The 14,528-nt window shown below is 43.4% G+C and overlaps 1 protein-coding gene across 1 annotated transcript in view; it reads left to right on the top strand.

Moving 5' to 3' along the window:
- Positions 1-14,528, top strand: part of LOC103660754 (beta-galactosidase-1-like protein 3) — a 95,472-nt gene that overhangs the window by 34,065 nt on the left and 46,879 nt on the right. Inside the window, exons 2-4 of the mRNA XM_040630641.1 lie at positions 6,499-6,635; positions 7,399-7,524; positions 7,683-7,898. Coding sequence (XP_040486575.1) covers positions 6,499-6,635; positions 7,399-7,524; positions 7,683-7,898 — 479 coding nt within the window. The remainder of the gene's footprint in view (positions 1-6,498; positions 6,636-7,398; positions 7,525-7,682; positions 7,899-14,528) is intronic.

Below are 14,528 nucleotides of genomic sequence, written 5' to 3'. Positions count from 1 at the left end.
AATACTCAGTGAACTTCTCCCTCATGGTACTTTTGGGCCACTTTTTGAAAATTATCTTATTAGAGCAACTAATGTTTACTTATTTGTGTTTTTTCCACAGGCCTCTCCTACCCACATTTTTCACGTAACAGCTTTAGTTAAAATATCAGTTGCCTTGAGACTTGCTACTTCTGATTACAAAAAGCAAAAGAGCACAACCAAAATGAGTACATGTTTAAATGTGCGTTCAGCAGCACTCATATAAACTTGCCTTTTCATTTATGTTAAAAGCAAAATAACATCTTTATCTTGAAGAAAATCCAAAATATGAAATTATTGGAAAAAATGCAAAGTAAAAGCTATGGCTAAAAAATACAACGTAAAAAACAGGATAATAGGACATGGGCTACACTAAAGAACTGTCCACCTGGGATGGACAGAGAGCAGTATGAGTGTGACAGTGACTTTGGAGACTATATCTTAAAACACTTTCTAAATCAGATCTTCTGCCAAACATAACTTTGGAATTTTAGGACATAGCATATCAGGTGAGAGTTGTGTAACCGGACCCAAGTTCATCTGTGTGATGTGCAGTAAAGCCAATCACTGAGACAGGGAATATGAAGCAAGGAAAGGGTTCATGCTAGAGGCAGCCAAATGAGACAGGAGACTAGCTTAAATCCAGCTCCCCAGCTGGGGTTAGAACAGGTTGTCATAACCACAGGGTTGGGATTACACACATATTGATGAAAGGGCAGGGAAACTTACGATTATGCATGAGGAGAGAGGAAGTATATGCGTTGAACAAACACATATGTTACATCCCGTGTGTTCACTGTGGGGTGGAGATTTAAGACTAAAATGAGGCTGATTCGGCCACGACGTCAAAAAGTCATCTTCAGGACAAGGAGAGGAGCTCTGTGTGAGCTCCGAGAGCTGGTATAAACTGGATGGGGTCTTGGGCTCCTTGTCTTGGTAAGGTCTGCAGGGCCCGGCTTGTTTGCAGGCTGGAATCGTATCAGTGAGTTTCATTAGTGTCAGCCCAGGTCTCTGTGGAGACAGCCAGTGCATTTGTTGGTGGGGCCATTTTTACATGTCGTACTTCATGAACCACGACATGGGGTGTTCAAAGATAAACTGAGTCATATTAAAAATTTTTTAAGTTTATTTGAGCATCCAGTCTTTCAGAGAAAAAGAGACTCTGAGAAGCCGTACTGAATGAACAACTTTTAATAGGTTGAAAGGAGGGGGTTTAAGGACATTATACTGGCAAAAGGGTGGTTGCTTTATGCAAAATCACTTTCCTTTAGGGGATGGCAGGGGTCTGTTATGCAGATTATCTCACACGTGCTGAGCAGGTGATTGGCTGGTTTAAGATTCCATTTCTGGGAGAGCTGAAAGGGTAATTCCCAGTTTGGTGACAGGAGGCTTCACTTAAGCAACTCCATTTGGGGCCTGTTGTCTTGTTTGATATCTTTTAGCTTCAAAGAACAGGAACATTTGCATTTTTCTCTTTCATTTCCTTGTCAATTTGGAGTTACTTCCAAGAGGATAAGGGGAAACCACAGCCTTCGCTCTACCATTTAAACAATGGAAAGTCTCATTTTATTTGTTAATCCAATCTTTGCAATTGTTCTTTTCTTTTAGCATTTAGATTGACCTAAGATTTTGGATCTCTATTTGGTTTCCTCTTACTGCGCTGTACCCTGGAAGCTGCTTGCAAGCACTAAACTCATGAAATCATAGGCCTTCTCTTGCTGGCACCCCTTATCTCAGGAATCGCAGTCCCATGCGGCCTTCTGTCCAATGTCTGAAAAACATTGTTTTAAATATTTTTGTCTGGTCTGGTTTTCCAGCTGTTTAAGGCAAGAGGGTAAATCTGTTCCACGTTTAAATGTTACATGTTATACCTTGGTTGGATCAAGTTCTCCATCTAGATTTTATGATTATGGAAACTGCTCTAACTTTCATCTTATTTAAATGCCTAAATTTGGGGCGCCTGGGTGGCACAGTGGTTAAGCGTCTGCCTTCGGCTCAGGGCGTGATCCCGGTGTTATGGGATCGAGCCCCACATCAGGCTTCTCCACTGGGAGCCTGCTTCTTCCTCTCCCACTCCCCCTGCTTGTGTTCCCTCTCTCGCTGGCTGTCTCTCTCTCTCTGTCAAATGAATAAATAAAATCTTTAAAATAAATAAATAAATAAATGCCTAAATTTAATGAACGATAAATATGAGAAACTGAATAATATACAGTTTGCTATAGTAGGGGTAATTAACTAAGAGTGTTGGATTAATTTATAAAAATTTTCAGAAATTGGAAAAAATATATGAGAACCAGGCAAGAAGCCTGAATATTTCTTTAGAATATTAAGTAATAACTGTTAAGTAAGAGTCGTTTGATCAACATAATCAATGTAACATATACAATGTACTATAACATAATTTCTTAGCTATGATTTTAATGCTTCACATAGCAAAGTATTTTTACCCACAAAAACAAATACCATGACCCTTTATTATATTTAATGTTTTTCCTTGAAAGTATTAGAAGCAAGTGAGAGAACTATGTCTTATATTCATTATAGTTATTCTGTCCTAGTATTTTCCCACTAATACAAAGGCATTTGGCACATTTTCTATTACAGATTATTTCCACTTCTTATTTCTTAAGATCATTATAGCATTTTCTTCCTTCCATCTGACAACTTTTCCTCCTGAATACAATCCAAATAAGCCAAAAATCTATTTTCTTTTCTACAACCGAATACATGAATTTCAGTTTTGAGGCATTACCAGATAATATGACCTGTTCTAGCAGTTACGGCTTTAAATATTTTTATTATCCTTGCTTATATCTTACTTTTTAAATTTCTCTATGTAGGACCGTTCTTTCAAAATTGAAAGTGTGACATTGTGTACACATTTCTTTAAGGCTTAGGTTTCAGTATTAATACTCCAAATAAAATACCAAGTTGTCATTAAGAGTATGGACTCCCTTTCCCCATCCAGTGACACCTGCCTTGGTGTCAATAGGAAGAGCTTCCAGCAACAGCAGGGCCACTTTGGGGAGTCTCTCTCTCTTTGCAGTCCTGAGACACTCACTCCTCTGGTGTCCAAAGACACCAGGGTAGGCAGGGATGTAATCATAGCAGGGGATAGAGGGAAAGACCCAAGAACTTGAGAATTACAGAATTCCCAATCTGATTAGCAGAGAGCAAATAGGCCAAAATCATCATCATCATCATCATCATCATCATCATCAGAAACTCAGGGAGCTGTGGGAAAGTAACAAATAATAAAACACATCTAACATTTATATCATTGGAGTCTAAGAAGAGGAGAAAGAAAGTTGGGTTGAAAGAATTTTTGAAGCAATAATGGTTATCCACTCCAAGGAACATACCCCACAGGTTAAGGGCTCCGTCTCACATGAGTGTCCCCTACCTACCCCCATTTGATGCCAGTTCCAGGATGTCACTCGTATTTCTGATTGACTACAAATCCGTTTTTCGTAACTCCCTCCTCATGTTTGATAATTTGCTAGAACTGCTCACAGAACTCTGGGAACACTTAGGTTTGCCAGCTTATTATAATATTATAGAGGATGCAACTCAAAAACAGCCAGGTGGAAGACATGCGTAGGGCCAGATATGAGGAAGGAGCATGGAGCTTCCACACCTTCTCTGGGCTTACCACCCTCCCAGCACCTCTTCACAAGTTCATCAATGTGGAAGCTGTCTGAACCACTTCAGTTAGGGTTTTCATGGAGGCTTCATTGTATGGGCACAATTGATTAAATCATTGGCCATTGGTAATTAACTCAACAGATGCTGAAAGTTTCAACTCTCTAATCACGTGGTTCGGTACCCTGGCAACCAGTTTCCCATCCTGAGGGGCTTTCCAAAAGTTACTTCATTAACATAAATTCAGACATGCTTGAAAAAGGCTTGTTATGAATAACAAAAAAATAAATAAATAAATAGAGAGAGAGAGAGATCTTCTGATTCTGGAAATTCAAAGTACTTTAGGAGCTGTGTAGCAGGAACTGGGAATGAAGACCAAATGTATATTTCTCATTATATCACATAATATCACACACTGCAAATTCTATATCTGGCAAAAGTATGTTTCAGGAAGAAAATTAGGATAGCAATGTTATAAGAAATGAAGACAGGATCCAAGTATTTGACACAATGCAATAGCATTCATAATAAAAACTCTCAGCAGGGGCGCCTGGGTGGCACAGCGGTTAAGCGTCTGCCTTCGGCTCAGGGCATGATCCCGGCGTTATGGGATCGAGCCCCACATCGGGCTCCTTCGCTATGAGCCTGCTTCTTCCTCTCCCACTCCCCCTGCTTGTGTTCCCTCTCTCACTGGCTGTCTCTATCTCTGTCAAATAAACAAATAAAATCTTAAAAAAAAAAAAAACTCTCAGAGAATTAGGAATAGAGAAAACTACTTCAACTGGATAAACAACACATACACAAGCCCCACATACTTAATGGTGAAAGACTGAACATGTTTTATCTAAGTCTAGGAACAAAGCAAGGATGTCAGCTCTTACCATTCTTATTCGACATAGTACTAGAAATTCTAGCTGCCACAATTAGATAAGAAAAAGAAATAAAAGATATACAGATAGAAATAAAACTATTTGTAGATGACATGATTGCCTCTGTAGAAGATCCCAAGGAATTGGATTTTTAATTCCTAAAACAACCTTCTAGAATTAATAGGAGTGAGTTTACCACAGCCACAGAATCCAACCTCAATACAAGAAACCTAATGGCATTTCTAGATGCTGAGACTGAACGTGCTGAAACCAAACTTAAAAATATAATACCATTTAAAAATCACTCAAAAACAATTGCAACACTAAGATATAAACCTGGCAAAGCATGCATAGGATCTGTGTGGGAAAAAAAAATCACAAAATTCTGATTTAAAAAGTGGAAGAAGACCCAAAGAAATAGAGACACATAGCGTGTTCATGGATTTGAAGACTCGGATTTGAAGACTCAACATAGTAAAGATATCAAATCTCCACATTGGCTCTGTAGGTCAATTGCAATTCCTATCCAAATTTTAGCATGGCTTTTTGTAGAAAGAGACAAGCATATTCTACATTTTATATGGAAAGGCCCAAGCCCTAGAATAGTTTTTAAAACCTTGGCAAAGAAGAATAAAGGTTTGTAGCTGTTAAAACCAAATTTATAAAACAGGGTATATTGAGAGAAGTTAAATATCATGCTTCTGGGTAAGATGTAGAAAAACCCAAAAGTCCACTGCTTCCAACCTAAGAACGAGAAAAAAGATGGATAATCTACAGAGTTGCCGAAAAAAAAAAGTATACCTGTAATGAGTGAGACAAGAGAGGAAAACCCATAATATTTTCTAAAAAGCATAGTCTTGATTTCAACCTGATGCCACAGGCTTTGTTCTTTCAAATTGGAGAGAAAAAGCAAAGGCTTCAAAGAGAAAAATCAGACTTCTCTTCATTACAAGGACTTCAAATTCAGCAGATTCCAAGCTGGGTTCATCTCTATTCTCTTGTCTATTCAAACCTCTGCCACTTCCTGTGTTTCTCATCTCAATAAATGTCACCACCGTCTACCCCAGTCACTTAGGCTGAAACTCGGTGTTATCCTAGACTCCTCTCTATCATCTGCCTCATCCAATCACTTACCAAGAGCTACCAGTTTTACCTCCCCAAATTTTCTTAAATCAACTCTGTCCTCTTGCTTAATATTACCACCACGAGAACAATTCCAGCCCTTATCCTGGGTTCGCCAGGTCTATTGGGATGACTTGTCTGTTTCCCATCTAGCCTACACCTTGCAGTCTCCTAATCTCCAGGAAATTACTGCCTGACTTAATTCCAGCTTGAAATCTCTGGAAAGAGGCTGAACTGATGGCAGTTCATTGCTTCCATCGCCCTCCCTGGCTTGCCTCCTCCTGATTTGATCTCTCCAGCCCCATCTCCTGCTAGTTTGTAACCAAAGAATTCCAAACCGTACTTCTTGCATACCCTGTGTACATACTTTCAAACTGTTCCACTGATAGGAACAGCACTCCCTTCTTTGCTCTGATAATTCTTTTACTTTACAGACTCATTTTGGTTAAACTATGCTCCTACTGGGTAGCCTGTGTCGCTCACCTGCTCCTCTATCGCGCCCCGTGGAACTTTTATTTTGGCATTTACCTATCGTTTTGGAACTGTTCGTCTGTGTGCACACTCCATGCATTGGTTTGAACGCGCTGTCTGCAGCCAGAGGGGCACTCACCACAGACGCTGAGCTCACGGAACACGCGTAGCAAAGTTGTCCTTTTTCCTCCCACTAATCGCCGCCTTTCCCTCCCAGTTGACTGGTGACACACAGTAGAGGAAAACCAAGGTCAGGGCCATAGCTCAAGACCCTCCCACATTACTCACACCAGCTGAAACGCATCTGCGTACACCCGCAGTTCGGACACGCTGGGTCCGGTGCGGTGCTCCGCCTTTCCCGCCCCCCCCCCCCAAGCTTGAGACCTCCTCGTCACTGCTGGCCAGGGCCCCCGGCTCCGGCGCGCGGCGTCTGGGTCCGCGGAGAGGCGGCGGGAGCAGCATGGGACCTCGGCCCCCCGGGCGGCGCGTGATGGGCACCCCGCGGCGCTTCAGGTGACCTTAACCTAGGCAGCGCTGCCCGCGGTTCCAGGCGCTGCGGCCCTCGCGCCCAGCCCGGCTGCTGGGTAGCCCCGAGCGCGCTAACCCGAGGGCCTACTGGACCTCCTCCCCGGCTCTGTTGGTCGGCCGATCATGTACAGTTTATTTCGCCCTGGGGCCGTTACGTGGAGCAAGGACCCCTTTGGACTGGGACGTCCCCCTGGGTCCTCCTATCTGCCCCGAGCCTCTCCTCATCGACTGACTCGCCCTTCAGGCTTTCGCTCCTCCAGCTCTTCTGCCCACACCTCAGATACGCACGAGCCCCGCTGAGAGTCTGTGCAGTATCCCAGAGAGAGAAAGGTCAGCGTGTGGATGCTGACAAAATGCTCCAGGGATCGGACACTGCAGCCTTTCTGAACCTGGTGGATGGAGTGCTCCCACCCCTCATTGAGCCCCTTACCCCTCCCCCACCTTTTCCCAGGACCCCCTTTCCCCAGTTCCCGCGCCTGTCCTGTTCTGTTCCTGGCTGTGGGCTTCTAGGACTGAGGCTATCCTCAGCTTTCTGTCGGGAGTGAGGTGGGCTGTGGGACAGTCCTGGTGGTGCAGGGGACCTCAGTGGATCCAGGTACAGGTCCCTGCGCCTGAGGCTCGCCTAGAAGTCTATGCTGTGAGCCTCGGTGGCTCTTGCCTCTACCCTGCCGTTAGGGCAACGTTTTAATCCTCAGTTTGGCGAGCCCAGTGCCTTCCCCTGGTCATTGCTCTTTCTTTCTCTTTTCAGCCGGTGCCTCTCCTGGAAAAGAATCTTGTGCATCTTTTTCCTGCCATTTATCTTATCAGGTTTTGCTCCCCGAGTGAAAGACAAAGAGGGTCTTATATATGCAAATGCCCAGCTCCAGCCAGCCCGGTACAGTTTGCTTGGGGGGGTAAGTGGGGAGGGTTCTCCTTTCTTCGAGAAGACAATAGCGGCGGGACGCTCAGAGCGTGTCCTGCTACGGAGCTTCCTTTTCTGCTGAGGTTATGGCGGCCTCTCCTCTCCTCTCTCTCTCTCTCTCTCTCTCTCAGCATGTTTAATTGGTCTCACCTGACCCCCCTCACGCTGAAGGACCGATCTGTGGGACTCCAGACTGCAAGCCGAGTCGGGAGTAAGCCATACTTCACGCTGGGCGGTCACAAGTTCCTGATTTTCGGGGGCTCCATCCACTATTTCCGGGTGCCCAGGGAGTACTGGAGGGACCGCTTGCTGAAGCTGAAGGCCTGTGGCTTCAACACCCTTACCACGTGAGTGCTGGCCCTCGAGCCCTCCGTGGCCTTGCTGCCCTACAGGGACTCCTAACCCCTGCATCCAGGAGCAGAGCCTCTGGATTTGGGAGCCCTGCTGGAGGGCTTACCTTCTGAATAGTCATTTCTGGCGTGTGTCTTATATGCTTAAGGATCTCACCTCACACTTAGTGTGCTGTGGTCAAAGCCTTGGGTAGGGGGTCATGAGAGAAAGACAGGAGTAAGTGATTGCCTCAGGGATCTAATGGGAGAGTCACTGGGTCCCTTAGGAGCTCTCGGTTTAATGACAAAGGCTCAAAGTATACTTATAGATCAATAAATGTGTGGTGGGTTTTTTTTTTTTTAAAGATTTTATTTATTTGAGAAAGAGTGTGCACACAAGCTGGGGGGAGGGGCAGAGGGAGAAGCGGAGTCCCTGCCGAGCAGGGAGCCTGACATGGGGCTCCATCTAATCCCAGGACCCTGGAATCATGACCTGAGCCAAAGGCAGACCCTTAAGTAAGACACCCAGGCGTCCCAATACATGGTGTTTTAAAAACAATTTTTATTTATGTATATGGAGGTGAGCTTGTAAAGAAATAATAGTATTAAAATGAACACGTCAAAGGAAATACCAGTATCACTAAAGTGAAGTTTAATGGCATTAAGGGAACGAATACTGTAGCTTAATGATGCAGAGTCAGACAGACCTGTCTTCAGCCTCAGCTCTGCCTCCAAGCATCACATCCCAGGGCCCTGGTGTCCTTGTCTATACATGGGCAAAATAAAAGTTGGTTCATAGGTTTGTATTGATGATTAAGTGAGATAAAGCCTTTACCATATTTATGTGAAAAATGCCTATCACAATGCATGGCACGCACGTGTACTCAATTATGATGGCAAAAAAGAAATGCAAACCTACTTTAGTCAATCATAAGTTTTTAAATATAAATGTAACATGATTAAATATACATTTAACATGATAAATTTAGCGTGATCTTTAGCGTGATTAGGTGTATAGTGATGAAAAGTAACGTGTATATAGGGTCTACTGATGGCTGGGCATTTTGTAATGTTCACTAAATCACTTAATCGTCACAACTAGCTGTCCTGTGAGACGGAGAGTGTAATTTCCACTATGCAGGGGGAAAATAACAGAAGCATGGAGGGCTTAACTAGCTTGGTCAGGGCGAGTCCCCTCCCACCATCTTCTCAGGGTGTGACCACGCGGTTGGGAGTGACGCTGCCGCGGTCATACATAGGCAATCCTGCCTTTGCACAGATGGCCAGTCAAATGAAAACCAGCCGCAAGCAAAAATCACATATGAATAGGAACAGTGGAGATCCCTTCCTAACAAACCTTTTTTCCAAAAAAGTCTTGAAACTCAGAAGACTGGGAGTCAATAAAAGTGGGTTATAGGGTAAACCTATAGAAACCATTCATGGAAGGCAGCACTGTAACAGGTGCACGTGAGAGGATGTGAGGTTAACCTCATGGGAATGGTGTTTTTGGAGTCTGGAGCAAAGGCAGGGGAGCCCACCCTGAGTAAACAATGCTGCCATTGCCTGAACACTGAGATCTCTACCTACATAGATCTGCACTGTAAAGTAAGACAACCAGGGGCGCCTGGGTGGCTAAGTTGGTTAAGCGGCTGCCTTCAGCTCAGTTCATGATTCTGGGGTCCTGGGATCGAGCCCTGCATTGGACTCCCTGCTCTGTGGGGAGTCTGCTTCTCCCTCTCCATTTGTCCCTCCCCCTGCTTGTGCTCTCTCTCTCTCTCAAATAAATAAAACCTAAAAAAAAAAAAAGACAACCAGTTTTAGTTATTCAACGAACACGTACATAGTATTTACACTCAGCCAGGCATGTTCTAAACCCTGGAAAATAATAATTCACGCCATCTCTATATCAATACTATGTGGTGAGTAGTGCAATCACTATCTTGTAGGTGAGAAAACTCAGGTGGAGGGAGGTTAAGGCAGCTGCCTGAAGACGACATAGTATTAGCAGAGCTATGCTTGAATTCCGTCAGGTACCTGGTTCCAGCTGCTGGGCAACTCAACTGCCTTTCATAATTGTGGACTTCACTTAGAGATTGAGGGTGACATTCAGAGCACTTTGCAACGCTGCTTGTAAAGTCTTGTAACGTTTAAGTCCCCTCTACAGGGTATTTTATCATTTGATGATGCAGAGTGTATTTGTCTGTTTCTTGGTGAGGTGTTTGTTACCGGCAATTAGAATGGTCTGTTGTCTTCATGGTCAGGCTGTGGAATTTATTAGTAACATCAGGAAAAAGTAAAGGCAGTCCTGAGAGGCTTAAATTTACAATATAGAAGGGGAAAGAGCAGAAAAATGTTAGCAAAACTCTATGGGGCATTGAATGTAATGTTTTACATCTGTAACTATATTAATTATGTTAATTCAAAAATGGTTGAGTTCCTTTGCCTTTCTGGGGGTAATTCTACGCTGGTTGCTACGGATTATACTTACAATGCATTGGTTATTTAAAAAACAAAGAGCCACTGGACGTCCTCACCCATCTACACCACTGACAAGATTTAGCAGGACCATAGAAATGCAAAACCTGCATTGGAATCTGAAGGGAAACCCCTTTCCTCCTGCATGTCTCTCCACCGCCCTCTTGTGGCAAAGCTAAGCATGGTACTCACTATAAAGGACAAAATGCTTCGAGGGCTGGCTCCATCCATTACTGCAGAGCTGGTGCTAAAGGCTGCATTTAAAGCTGGAAGGCATGGATTCCCTAATTTCTCTTTCTTCAGTCTCATTGTTCGTGTATAGAAATGCAACTGATTTCTGAGCATTGATTTTGTATCCTGCCACATTACTGAATTGCTCTATAACTTCTAATAGTTTGGGAGTGGCTTCTTTTGGGTTTTCCATATAGAGTATCATGTCATCTGCGAAGAGAGACAGTTTGACTTCTTCTTTGCCGATTTGGATACCTTTTATCCCTTTTTGTGGTCTATTGCTGTTGCAAGGACTTCTAGTACTATGTTGAATAATAATGGCAAGAGTGGGCATCCTTGTCGTTTTCCTGATCTTAAGGGAAAGGCTTCCAGCTTTTCCCCATTGAGAATAATATTTGCAGTAGGCTTTTCATAGATGGCTTTTATGAGATTGAGAAATGTACCTTCTATTCCTACACTCTGAAGGGTTTTAATCAGGAAAGGATGCTGTATTTTGTCAAATGCTTTTTCTGCATCAATTGAGAGGATCATATGATTCCTGAGTCTTTTCTTGTTGATATAATCTATCACACTGATAGATTTGCGAATGTTGAACCACCCTTGCATCCCAGGGATGAATCCCACTTGGTCATGATGGATAATCCTTTTAATGTACTGTTGGATTCTATTAGCAAGTATCTTGTTGAGGATTTTGGCGTCCATATTCATTAGGGAAATCGGTCTGTAATTCTCCTTTTTGAGGGGGTCTTTGCCTGGTTTGGGGATCAAGGTAATATTGGCCTCATAGAATGAGTTTGGTAGCTTTCCTTCTGTTTCTATTTTTTGAAATAGCTTTAGGAGAATAGGTATTATTTCTTCTTTGAATGTTTGGTAGAATTCCCCAGGAAAACCGTCCGGGCCTGGAGTTTTGTTATTTGGAAGGTTGTTTATCACTGACTCAATTTCTTCATAATTAATTGGCCTGTTTAAGGAATCAATTTCTTCCGGTTTCAATCTTGGTAGTTTATAGGTTTCCAGGAAGGATTCCATCTCTTCCAGATTGCTTAGTTTATTGGCATATAGCTGTTGATAAAAATTTCTAATAATCCTTCCAATTTCAATGGTGTTCGTCGTGACCTCTCCTTTTTCATTCATAATTTTAATAATCTGGGTCCTTTCTCTTTTCTTTTGGATAAGTCTTGCCAGTGGTCTGTCAATTTTATTGATTCTCTCAAAGAACCAGCTTCTAGTCCTGTTGATCTGCTCTACTGTACTTCTGGTTTCTGCTTGATTGATTTCAGCTCTAATTTTGGTCAACTGCTTCCTCGTGCGTGGATTAGGCCTGTCCCTCTGTTGCTGTTCCAGCTTCTTGAGGTGAGAATATAAAAACTGCATTTTAGATTTTTCTATTCTTTTGAGTGAGGCTTGGATGGCTATGTATTTCCCCCTTAGGACTGCCTTTGCAGTATCCCATAGGTTTTGGACTGTTGTATTTTCATTCTCATTGGTCTCCATAAATTGTTTAATTTGATTTTTGATTTCCTGGTTTATCGAGTCATTCCTGAGCAGGATGGTTCTTAGTCTCCAAGTGTTTGAGTTTCTTCCAAATTTTTCCTTGTGGTTGAGTTCCAATTTCAGAGCGTTGTGGTCTGAGAATATGCAGGGGATAATTTCAATCTTTTGGTATCGGTTGAGACCTGTTTTGTGTCCCAGAACATGGTCTATTCTTGAGAATGTTCCATGGGCATTAGAATAGAATGAGTATTCTTTGGTTCTGGGGTGTAGTGTTCTATATATATCTATGAGGTCCAACTCGTCGAGTATGGCATTCAAAGCCTTTGATTCTTTGCTTAGTTTTTGCCAGGGTGTTCTGTCTATTTCTGAGAGTGGAGTGTTGAGGTCCCCTACTATTAATGTATTTTTATTTATATGTCTCTTTATTCTGGTTAAGAGTTGGCTTGTGTATCTTGCTGCTCCCCTGTTGGGGGCATATATATTTATAATTGTCATATCCACTTGTTGAATACTTCCCTTAAGAATAATATAGTGCCCTTCTGCATCTCTAACTATAGTCTGTAGTTTAAAATCCAATTTATCTGATATGAGAATTGCTACCCCAGCTTTCTTTTGAGGTCCATTTGCGTGAAAGATGGTACTCCATCCCCTTACTCTCAGTCTGAATGCATCTTTGGGTTCGAAATGAGTCTCTTGTAGACAGCAAATGGATGGGTCATTTCTTTTTATCCAATCTGCAACCCTGTGGCGTTTTATGGGATGGTTCAAACCATTTACATTAAGACTGATTACTGAGAGATATGATTTTAATGTTGCCATGTTGCCAGTAAAGTCTTTGTTTGTATTGGCTGTGACTTTCTGTTCTGTATCACTCTTGGGGCCTTTTTACTTTTATAGAACCCCCCGTAATATCTCCTGTAGGGCTGGTTTCGTGGTTACAAAATTGGTTAGTGACTGGCGATTCTGAAATGTCTTTATTTCTCCATCAATTCTGAATGACAGCCTTGCTGGATAAAGGATCCTTGGCTGCATGTTTTTCTCTGAAAGAGCTTTAAATATGCTCCCCCAACCCTTTCTCTCATTCCAGGTCTGTGTAGACAGGTCTGACGTAATTCTGATGCTTTTGCCTTGGTACGTGAGAAATTTCTTTGCCCTGGCCGCTTTCAATACTGTATCCTTGCATCTAATATTTGCGAATTGCACTATGACGTGACGTGGCGTAGGTTTGTCGTGGTTGAGCTTGGGAGGGGTCCTCTCTGCCTCTTGGACACGAATGTTTGTTTCCCTTGCTAGATTAGGGAAGTTTTCAGCTACAATTTGTTCAAATATCTCTTCTAGACCTCTGTTTTTCTCCACCCCCTCGGGGATGCCGATGATTCTAACATTGGATCGTTTCATTGAGTCAGTAATCTCCCGTAACCTACATTCGTGGGCGTGGATTTTTTTAAGACCATCTTCTATTTTCATTTTTTCCTCTATTAACCCATCCTCCAATTCACTAACCCGTTCCTCTGCTTCTGCGACCCTGGCCGTCAGAGCCTCTAGTTTTGCCTGCATTTGGCTCATAGAATTTTTAATTTCTGTCAGATTCGCTCTCATTTCTGTCCTTAGGGATTCTATATTCTCAGTAACCTTTTCGTTAATAGTTTTTTCAATTCTACTCATCATTTTGACCATCGTTACTCTGAATTCCATTTCTGATAATTTGGTTACATCCATATCCATTATTTCTGTGGCAGAGGCCACAGAATCACTGTCTTTTCTTTGCTGGGGGGGGCTTCTCCTTCTTGTCATTCTGATGAAGAGAGGTTGCGGGGTTTCCAGAGCCCAAATTATTGACTGGGTCCCAGGCCGTGCCCCTTGTTTTATAGGGATCTTAGGGATGTGGGCTTCTTCTTTAAAGATTTTATTTATTTATTTATGTGGCAGCCAACCAGCGAGAGAGGGAACAGAAGCAGGGGAGTGGGAGAGGAAGAAGCAGGCTCCCAGCGGAGGAGCCCGATGAGGGACTCCTTTCCGGAACGCCGGGATCACGCCCTAAGCCGAAGGCAGGCGCTCAATGACTGCGCCACCCAGGCGCCCGGGTTGTGGGCTTCTTGATTTTTCAGCCTGCCTTCTGTGTTCTGGGGGAGGGGCCTGCCGCGCCAATACTCAGGCAACCCTGTTTGGGTAGAGTCTCCGTGTCCCCTGCGAGGGAGGATGGGGATGGGCACTCTCTGAGCCGGTATTTCCAGGCTTTTGTTCTCTGGCGGCTTTCCCTGGCGGTTTGCTGTGCCTCTTCTGAGAGTCAGAGCAGCAGCGGCCAAATTTCAGCCTCTGTCACGGAACAGAAGGATTGCGGCCCGTTCTCTACTAATGTTCTGGCCACTTTAACTCTGTTTCTGTTGGTGCTGCTCAACCCTGCAGCGTCCCGGGATGTGCGCCCCACACCCGGCGTCCCAGCCCTCA

The sequence above is a fragment of the Ursus maritimus genome, unplaced genomic scaffold (genome assembly GCF_017311325.1).
Source record: "Ursus maritimus isolate PB19 unplaced genomic scaffold, ASM1731132v1 scaffold_16, whole genome shotgun sequence".
NCBI classification, from domain to species: Eukaryota; Metazoa; Chordata; class Mammalia; order Carnivora; family Ursidae; genus Ursus; species Ursus maritimus.
The sequence above is the reverse complement of the archived record's forward strand: the minus strand, read 5'-3'. Positions and strand labels throughout refer to the sequence as shown.